At 49.4% G+C, this 8788-nt stretch overlaps 4 protein-coding genes across 4 annotated transcripts; 1 reads left to right on the forward strand and 3 right to left on the reverse strand.

Annotated features, from left to right (window-relative positions):
• Nucleotides 1-2221: 2221 nt before the first annotated feature.
• Pmar_PMAR014927 (hypothetical protein) lies at nt 2222-2767 on the forward strand (the record flags this gene model as incomplete). The annotated part of the gene is made up of 4 exons (XM_002776302.1): nt 2222-2290; nt 2334-2490; nt 2585-2643; nt 2693-2767. 4 exons carry the CDS (start codon nt 2222-2224, stop codon nt 2765-2767), a joined length of 360 nt encoding a protein of 119 aa, XP_002776348.1.
• A 789-nt stretch (nt 2768-3556) lies between these two features.
• Nucleotides 3557-5084, reverse strand: Pmar_PMAR014928 (membrane associated transporter, putative; the record flags this gene model as incomplete). Its single annotated transcript, XM_002776303.1, has 2 exons — nt 3557-4291; nt 4344-5084. The coding sequence occupies 2 exons, from the start codon at nt 5082-5084 to the stop codon at nt 3557-3559; spliced, it is 1476 nt and encodes a 491-aa protein (XP_002776349.1).
• Nucleotides 5085-5458: 374 nt separating this feature from the next.
• On the reverse strand, nt 5459-6270 carry Pmar_PMAR014929 (conserved hypothetical protein; the record flags this gene model as incomplete). The annotated part of the gene is made up of 2 exons (XM_002776304.1): nt 5459-5812; nt 6170-6270. Coding segments are annotated over 2 exons (455 nt in total), but the record flags the coding sequence as incomplete, so codon positions are not given.
• Nucleotides 6271-6361: 91 nt separating this feature from the next.
• On the reverse strand, nt 6362-8088 carry Pmar_PMAR014930 (hypothetical protein; the record flags this gene model as incomplete). The annotated part of the gene is made up of 7 exons (XM_002776305.1): nt 8011-8088; nt 7854-7957; nt 7676-7793; nt 7532-7625; nt 7397-7481; nt 7217-7342; nt 6362-7174 (listed from the first exon to the last, which is right to left on the reverse strand). Coding segments are annotated over exons 1-7 (1398 nt in total), but the record flags the coding sequence as incomplete, so codon positions are not given.
• Nucleotides 8089-8788: the final 700 nt, after the last annotated feature.

Below are 8788 nucleotides of genomic sequence, written 5' to 3' on the forward strand. Positions count from 1 at the left end.
CACGCCCAAAAAAGCATAAAAAGAACATCGTCCGCCGTAAATTCCTCTTAATGCCCGGGTCTCATTTCAATTACGGTTGAAGTCCTGAAATAAGATACAAGTCCAAATTAAGGTTCCTCACTGCCCCCCCTAGCCCAGGGCCTCTAGGTAAGAGGGCCACAAAATCTACTTCCCTCCACTGGAGTCATGTGTAACAGGCGTTCAGCACTAGTTGGAGTTGGAGTCACTCCACACTACCCCACCACGCGAACTCTCTCTGAACATCAACACATCAGAGCACGGACGGAAACACAAACCACAATGCACTCTCGCGCTACATATCGATCTACACGAGAACAATCCATTATCGACTCGATACTATCGAGCCAATCAAGGCCTTAATCGAATTCAAGACTTCCCTAATCTCCCTACGTTTGCATTCACCTTCGGGAAAAGATCTCCGACACACCGTTCCTCGCGCAACGAGTTGCATGACGATGCGTTCGCTCTTCGTCGTACTCGACGAAGTACCATATGCTTGACAAGCTCTCTCCAGGGGAATTCAGTGCAGCCTTAGTTGTCCAAGCTAGGACGAGCAATCCACAGTTCTGCTTCTCGACGTTCTCTTGCTGACATGGTACTGCGGTCACTGTAGTATAGCGTCGATACAACTGTCTTACTATCTCCAACACCTTTGCCGGAATGTAGCTGCCTCCGTGAACGGGGTCGAGGTAATACACTTCTGAGTCCCCAGCAGCAGACTCGTCATCCTGCAGCAGCAGACCGAAGTAGTTGTCGACATAAACAGACTGCACGTTCACCCCTCCCTTTCGCGACAGAACAGCTCCACTGAGTGGAGTCCACTCAAGCTGGAGGCGATCCTTCTTCGAACTGCCCGGGGAAGTGTCAGCGGGTGGATATTACCAGCCAGGATGTGACACTTGAGTACCGCGCACCGGTGTCCCCTGATGACGAACCTCCTCAGGCTTCTGTATATTCTGATGGTGGTCTATCCTCTTCAATCGTGAACTTATTTCACAAGACTGCTAACCATCGTTCCCAACCATCACCAAGCGCATCGACCGGTGAGGTTGAAGCTGCATCCCAAGGATCGGTGCCTCAGCGGCCGAAGCCAAACTCTCAGTGTTCGGCGGAGGAACCCAATGCATCAACAGAGGAGCTCGATGGATCGCCTGAGTGTAGGTCCCCGTCCTCAACCGCGTCGCCTAACTGGTTGGTACACGATACTCTACTTGGCGAGTTCCGTCTCAGTGTGCTGGAACGTCACGACTTAGCTTCACCTTGTACCGAAATTTCCGACATGGCTGTTGGTACCTGGATGGCCCTACTGTGTACTAGGTGCGTATGTTTGCTGCAGTTTCCTCCGATAACTCCAGCATCATTAGAGGTTATGAAAACACAGTTTGAGGGCATCCCGAAGGCTCCTAGCCTCAGCAGTGCACCTTTGATCATCCAACCCTTATTCGACCATGGAGCTAAGCATTTCGTCCTCGCCGTCAGGAGTCACGAGGGACTAGTGCTATATCTCGATAGCTCACTGGGTATGAACGCGATTCCTGGACCTATGCGTGAAGTGATTACCGCTACCCTCGGCAGAGGTACAAAGTGCGTATGCTTGTGCACACAACAGCAGACACCCGAATCTGCAAACTGCGGCCTCTTCACACTGGCGTGGGCGACAGAGTACGGCCTCCAACGAGCGACTGTCGATCCGGAGAAGGCCACCTACGACGAGAAAAAATGCGGGATCATGCGGTTCGTTGTCTGCAGGAGAAGAGACTAAAGCCATTCCCACGAAAACGTGGAAGGCCTGGCAAAAACAACCGCCTTCAGGGCCGAATGGATATCGAGCTGTAAGTTGGGAGTGTCAATCATACAGTTTCTTCACAGTTTCGTGTGTGTTATTATGAGTGTGGATGTTTCTGAGCGTGAACGTCTTCTGTTGCATTTCTCTGCCAATGTTCGTCCAGCTCAGTGTTCGTCCATAGGATTTGATCGATTGCGTGGGCGTGCGCTAACCTGTTCGTCCCTTTGATTGTTCGTCCATCTGATTCACAACCGGGAGTCGTGGAAAGCTGCAAACCCTGCCCGATTGTTGAGAAACAGCGCTCGCCCCATTAGTTTCATTTAGATATCGCTCGCCGCGGCGCATCGACTGACTTCGCGGTCGTAATGGGGATACTACGTTTCCATTCAGCTACTACTTACAACTTCCCTTACAATGTCTGCCAAATTCATACTGGCTGCAGCGCTTCTAGCGCTGTCTCGTGGCACGGAGACTTTAAAAAGAGTAAGGTGGGGTATGCTCACCTTGTTCAAAGCATCGGAGTTAGGTTTCCTTTGATCCGGTTGCTGATCCCAAAATGAACACCATCCTGGCCAAGATTGAACACGATATACACGATCTCTCCAACACTGAAAGTGTACCGGCGATTCCACAGGATTCATTCGATATTCCAGCTTCCCTCTTGGAAGAAAAGGATGGCAATGGTAAGTTTTCGATCAATGCACCACCTTACGAAGATTATTCCGTTCATACATCTAATGTATCTGTTGAATATTCGAAATCCCCACTTGGCCTCAGGCGTCGATCTTGAACAAACTCTACAGGGACTCGATACAGTTGCCAACAATCAGCAAAAGGTAAGCGAAAACACCTGACCGGATGACAATTATATCGGCTGTGGTCCAGTTGCTCCAGGATACGACCTCTCAGCTCACTGATATTCAGCACCATCTTGACTCTTTACTCACCGTCCATACGTGAAGACCAACCATGAATGTGGAATTCGAGGTTAATGTTGTCACAAACATTGATGGGTTTAGTTTTCCTCGACTTAGAAGAGGGAGGAGCCCATATCCTATGGGTCAGAGATTTTATGGGACATATACGGATCTTTGCGAGGCCAGAAACACGTATGCAAACCCGTGCATGATTACAGCAGGAAAATAATTTGTTAGTTGATCCTTCCCAGCACTGAGGAACGCGATACGGAGGGGAGAGTGGAGATTAGAACAAAACGAACTTGAGCCAGATGGCTACGGCTCAACACGAACTCATGCGTGCACACTATCACTAACTCATTATTAATTGCTTATATACTACGCTACAGGAGTCCCAAAGATCATCAAAAACCAAACCAAATATCTGTCATCACCACTGGTTGACCAACCGTTTCTGATCCAATGGTCGCTAACTTCCAGATCCGACCGAGCCCGGGATCTGGACACTTGTCCGACAGTATTGAACGCCCCTCCCCCGCTAAATCAGAGGTGGTGATCAACACCTCGCAGGAAATTGATCTCCTAGCCAAACCGCAGGTACTGCGATTATCGCAGTGCGACATGCGCATTCTGCAAGGGAACGCAGCTGAGTGTTTCCAAGAAATACACACTTTCGAAACACTGTGAATAACACGATTGTTGGCTACGGAGACATACTTGGAGTAGGATCCATACTAGCATTTATCTGAACTAGCGAAACACAAGATCCTTGGTTTTCACATCGCGCATGCATCGTATGTGTATCCATAAATACACTTGGATAGAGTGTACCTCAATCATCGCTAGAACTGGACAGTGGCGATTTAGATTCGGCTGTGGCTGGGATTTGCTGAGTACGTCTCTTACAATCGTACTTATAACTCTTGAAGAGAAGGAGATAAAAAACCAAACATATCATCCAGGGAAGACATGTGAGGATGATCATAGCTCTACTCAAGGCCTCAGCGTTCCTATGCCGGATGTCTAGTGACATCTCAGCAACAGGAACTGACATATGCTGATAATTGAATACTCGTTCAGCAATGATACCAACCATTGGTGGACCAAACAATGCTCCACAAGAACCCTCCAAGGCGGTGAGCCAAGCGATGATGCTGGCCCTGCTATGTGAATCAACGAGCTCGACTAGAATAGGACGATTGGTGGCTACGGCAGGCCATGCTGCTACTAGTCCGAAAATAACAAGGAGAGCAGCATAACTACCGTATGAAGAGGGAGAACGTGGAACAACGAAGAATGCTATAGCAAGAGTAGGGATACCAGCTGCGACGCTGCACACGGCAACGAAGGGGCGACCAAAATATCTCCACCGTCGTGTCGCCCAATCTCCTAGATTCCCACCTAAGACACTGCCGAGGATAGCTGCACCCATATATAGGACAATCAAGCTTCCCGCTGATCGATCAGAAAAGCCAATATATTGTAGCCACAAGGTGGTGAATGTAAAAGCTCCCCATGGTATAGTGCCAAAACAACCCTGGAGTACGATAACTACAAAGGACCGAACCTGAAAATCGGAGAAGAATCGACCGACCTAACCACTAGGGACTAGTTCTTACCTCCCGGAGGTAATAGAAAAGCTTCCGGTACTCTTCCGTGAGACTATCAAACCACGTTTGTGAGGGATATACAACCGGGTCTACTTTTATTCCTTCGTGCATGTCCGCAGCACCCCTAGGCGGTTCTTCAAATGTTCTTAGCAGCGCAACGACTAAGAAGGCACTCGTAGCACCAGTAAGTAAGAAAGTTAGCCGCCAGCCCATGAACCCTGGTACGATGGTGATGCCACTCAACCAGGTCCCAAATAAACTCGCGAAGATCTGTCCAAAAGAAGTGAATGACTGTATTAATCCAAAAGTCGATCCCCGGTTCTTTGAAAGGGATACATCAGCAACAATGGACTGTGATACCGGTATAATCGATGCCAGAGCAATCCCATTGAGACAACGTATGACGAATAAAACCCAGAATCCGCTGGCTGCCGAGGTTAGAGCGGTGAATATAGCCCAACCCCCCACTGCAGTCGTGAGAACAAGCCGCCTTGACATGGAGTCAGAGACAGCGCCCCATAGTGGAGCGGCAGATGCCTGCCAGAAGGCTTGACCCATGGCTAGATATCCCAACGAACTGGGAGATAGCCCAAGATCCATTTCCATAGCACGGTAGCATGAGGGTAGTAGAAGCATATCTGTACCCTCGATAGCGCATACCACATAGAGCAAGCGTCTGACATCTTCCCATCGAGTCTCGAATTCTTGGTCTGTCAGTGTTGAGCGGGTGAGCCCAGGTTCACAGGTCATGAGTGGGACTTTCTCTTCTTCGTGCAGACTTGGCACCGCCTTGCCACTGGGAGTACGTTGAATCATGAATCACGTGAAGCTACGTGGAGCGCTTCCCATACTTCCACATGAGGCCAATTAACAACACAGAGACTGAGACAATGATAGAAAAGACATTGTACAATGGGTACCGGCAATCACAACCGATCTACCACCAAATAATGTAGATTAATAATACAACGACATCGAGAATGAGATATCGGTACACAAGTAGCCCATCTTTCTGACACCTTGTCTAATACTCCAAGAGCTAATAATATTTGAGGATAGCTTCGGCACCATATTAGGTAACCTACAATTGTAGCCAGCTACATCAGATCCAATACATACTGACTCTAGAGATCGTCAAGACAAATCTTCACCGCAGCAGGTGCGTTAGAGTCTGTACGGAGCTTCTTCCCCTTATGATGGTGACCGTGCCCCGATGCGTTTCGCCTGGTTGATCCATCCGTTCGCACACTCTCTAGTAGAGACACTGACGGTGTTATACTGGACTGAGGCTGGAGGAGTGACTGCCCGGTGAGGGTGTTCGATTGTTGCATCTGGAATGGGCTAGAGGCAACATTAGCAGCTGCGTGTTGCTGTATCTCTTCCATTGAGTGAGCATAGGAGCAATGCTCCCCATAGCCACATTTACCCTCCATAAAATGCTTGCATAATTCAGTTTTATATCTCCTTGGAGCGGGAGGCTGAATAGATATTTGCTGGATACCCATCATTCCCATCCCCGCTGCAACTGGTGGTCCCATCGATGGGCCATTGCTGCCTGATTGGTTGTTAGCTCCATTATGACCAAGTCCAAGCCGATGTTGCAGTTCTCTAATACGACGATCAGTTTCGTCCTCTTCTGAGCTACTGCCGCTACTGTCGCTCCACGAAGAAGAAGAAGCGTCTGATGAATAGGACCGAGACCTACTATGATGATGACGTTTCTTCTCGAACCGTCGCTTCTCGGCTAGCCTTATATCATTTGCACTGACAGCACCTTTAGGCAGATCCCCTCCCGCACCAGCAAGTACCCCAGATACACCGCCTCCATAATATGCCATCTCATCGGGCCCGTGGGCATAATTGCAATAGGCGCCCTTCTGACATAACCCTTGTTGGAAGGCCTGACACATTCGTGTTTTATAATACGGATTATTAGCTGGGACACTTCCCATGGTCATAGATAAGCCACCTCCATCCATTATGCCGCCACCACCTGCTGTACTACTGAGGGTGACACTATCACCCACCCGAGCCGTTGGCATAACAGTGCCTGTATGAAGACCACCTATCAGGCCTCCACTAGGTCTACCACCGCCCGCTACGTTGGGACGAAGTTCCTGCGGACCATGAGCGTAGCTACAAGCCTGCCCACGAGGACAAGATCCAGATTGGAAAAGCGGGCACAATCGAGTCTTGTAGAAGGTACCATGTCCGGGAGGGACTGGAGCAGTCGGAGGTACGTAACCAGGGAAGCCTCGAGGCGACGTGACGCCGCCGCCGCCATCCATGGGTTGACCATCCCTCGAGCGGGAAACACTAGCAGGGCTCGATGATTTGCTTCTACGCCGAGAATGCGACGCAGAGCGTGATCGGTGGTGATGATGATGATGTCGGTGCTTTTTGTGTCGATCCTTCCTTCTTACAGCCACAGCAGGTCCCTGGGAAGGCGCGGGCTCGATCTCACTCTCATCGATGTTCGCATCATCGATCACGGGATCTGGATCGCCAGGCTTCTTGTACAACAGCTCCTTCGCCCAGTCCTTGCGCACAGCATACACCAAACTCTGCTCCACAAATTTCTGGAGTGTTTCGAGCTTTTGCTTCCGGGGATTCGCAGGAGATCTTAATCCCTCGTTGGTTGAGAATCGATCCCACAGGGTTTGCCACTGTGGATCGTTAGCATCCATCCCAAGTTTGATCAGTCGATACAGAAACCCGAAGGATTTCCAATCGATGGTCCGTCGTACCAGATGATCGGAACTGCCTTCTCCAACTATATTAGACGGAGATGAGATAGTCGTCCCACCCTGCAACACAGAGGTGGAAGACCCAGGAAGTAACTGTAAAATTCAAGTTCTACATTAGCTGCATGGGCAACCTACCTTCTGGCGTTGGGGGCCGAAGCTCGTAGGCCGAAATAGATTAGTCAAGCTATCCAAGTCCGAAGCGTCCTTCACACCATACTCAGAGGCCACGAAGTTGGCAGCAGGGACCTCAGTTTCACCATACTGAGAATACTAGCGGATGATCAAGTCATGTCACAGTAGCCCAACGTTAAACACCTGTGGTTTGGCCGCTATACCGTCTATATGTGATACATACAAGGATCCAGACCGTGTGAGGAAGGATACATCTCGAAGGCCGAACCTATTCGTCAAGATGTATTGAGCTAATTGCATTCATAACCCAATAGGTACTTGTAAACGCCTTTGCTGACTTTCCTGGGACGTGGCCTGAATCTCCTAGCCGATGCGGGTACCCGTGTTAAAATCTCTTTGAGGAGCAGATCAACTGAGTATAAGGGGCAGTTAGCAGCAGTAGAATGATGGTATGGTGCTAACCCAAATCCTCAGCCTGGCCAGTAGTATCTTCTACAAGTGATGGCGCCGGTGGCATTAAGCTATCTTTCTCGCTCAGTGATGATCCATCATTGGCGCCGGACGGATCACCTGGTGGAGCCTGATATAAGGGAAAAGGCTGGATGAAAAGGCCTGATCCCGTCAGTGTTGGTCAACTCACCGCCGTCCGGGGCACTGTCGCACCGTTCAGAGTTGCTTTAGCTTGCGCAGCAATGCCAGCAGCCAGTGTCGAAGCTGTGTCAGCACTAGACCCTACTGCAGCTCCTGAAGTTGTTGAATGGCATGCATAAGACAAACTCAGCATAAGGTTGTCTTACCCATACTCATAACGACTATATCAGAGCTATCTCGTGTTGAAACGTTCGGATCCGCCATCTGTATCTTCTTCACATTCGCAACCTATTTGGCATACTAAGTGATTGCTGTGTGATTATTAGAAGACCCTCACTCTGCTCTGTGGTTGGCTTATACACTTGGCCGTGGTATTCTGGACATTCACCTCGAAGACTCCAACGCCAAGAAGTCGGAGAATTGATCCGACTGTCTCCCCAGAAAGGACATCCCTACCAGCATATTCTCCCATGACTTCACGCATTCTTGGCCAACTCACCGCGGGAGACGAGCCGCCTTGGAAGAGTTTATGCTAGTGAAGTGGAAATTAGTGATGGCCCGATCGATATCAGCACCGAATGGCAGAGAGAACTCACTACTTCCAAGCGGGAGTATCTAAACCCACGCAAGGTCTTGAAATACATACCAGACAGTGCACTTTCACTGGTATGAAAAGTAGAAATCGCTGTTATGTTATTACTGACGTAAGAGCTTGAATCGCGGCATCTGTTTCCCTAGGACCCATCGAAAGATACTTCTTATAGTCATCCAATGCTCGTGAATTATGCCTGATATAGAATAATGGCGCATGTTCTCGAGAGTCTCAAGGAATACACCAAGCGCCTAGGATTGATATACCCTGCGCCTAGGAACCCTTTCATATCGAACTACTTCTGAATCTGCTTGTCGAGCCAACGTGATAGAACACTCTTCCCAGTGGTATGTAACACAAAAAACTCTCGATCAGCCTCATCGGCGTACTCC

This window comes from Perkinsus marinus (assembly GCF_000006405.1).
Source record: "Perkinsus marinus ATCC 50983 genomic scaffold scf_1104296953800, whole genome shotgun sequence".
In the NCBI taxonomy this organism is placed as follows: Eukaryota; Perkinsozoa; order Perkinsida; family Perkinsidae; genus Perkinsus; species Perkinsus marinus.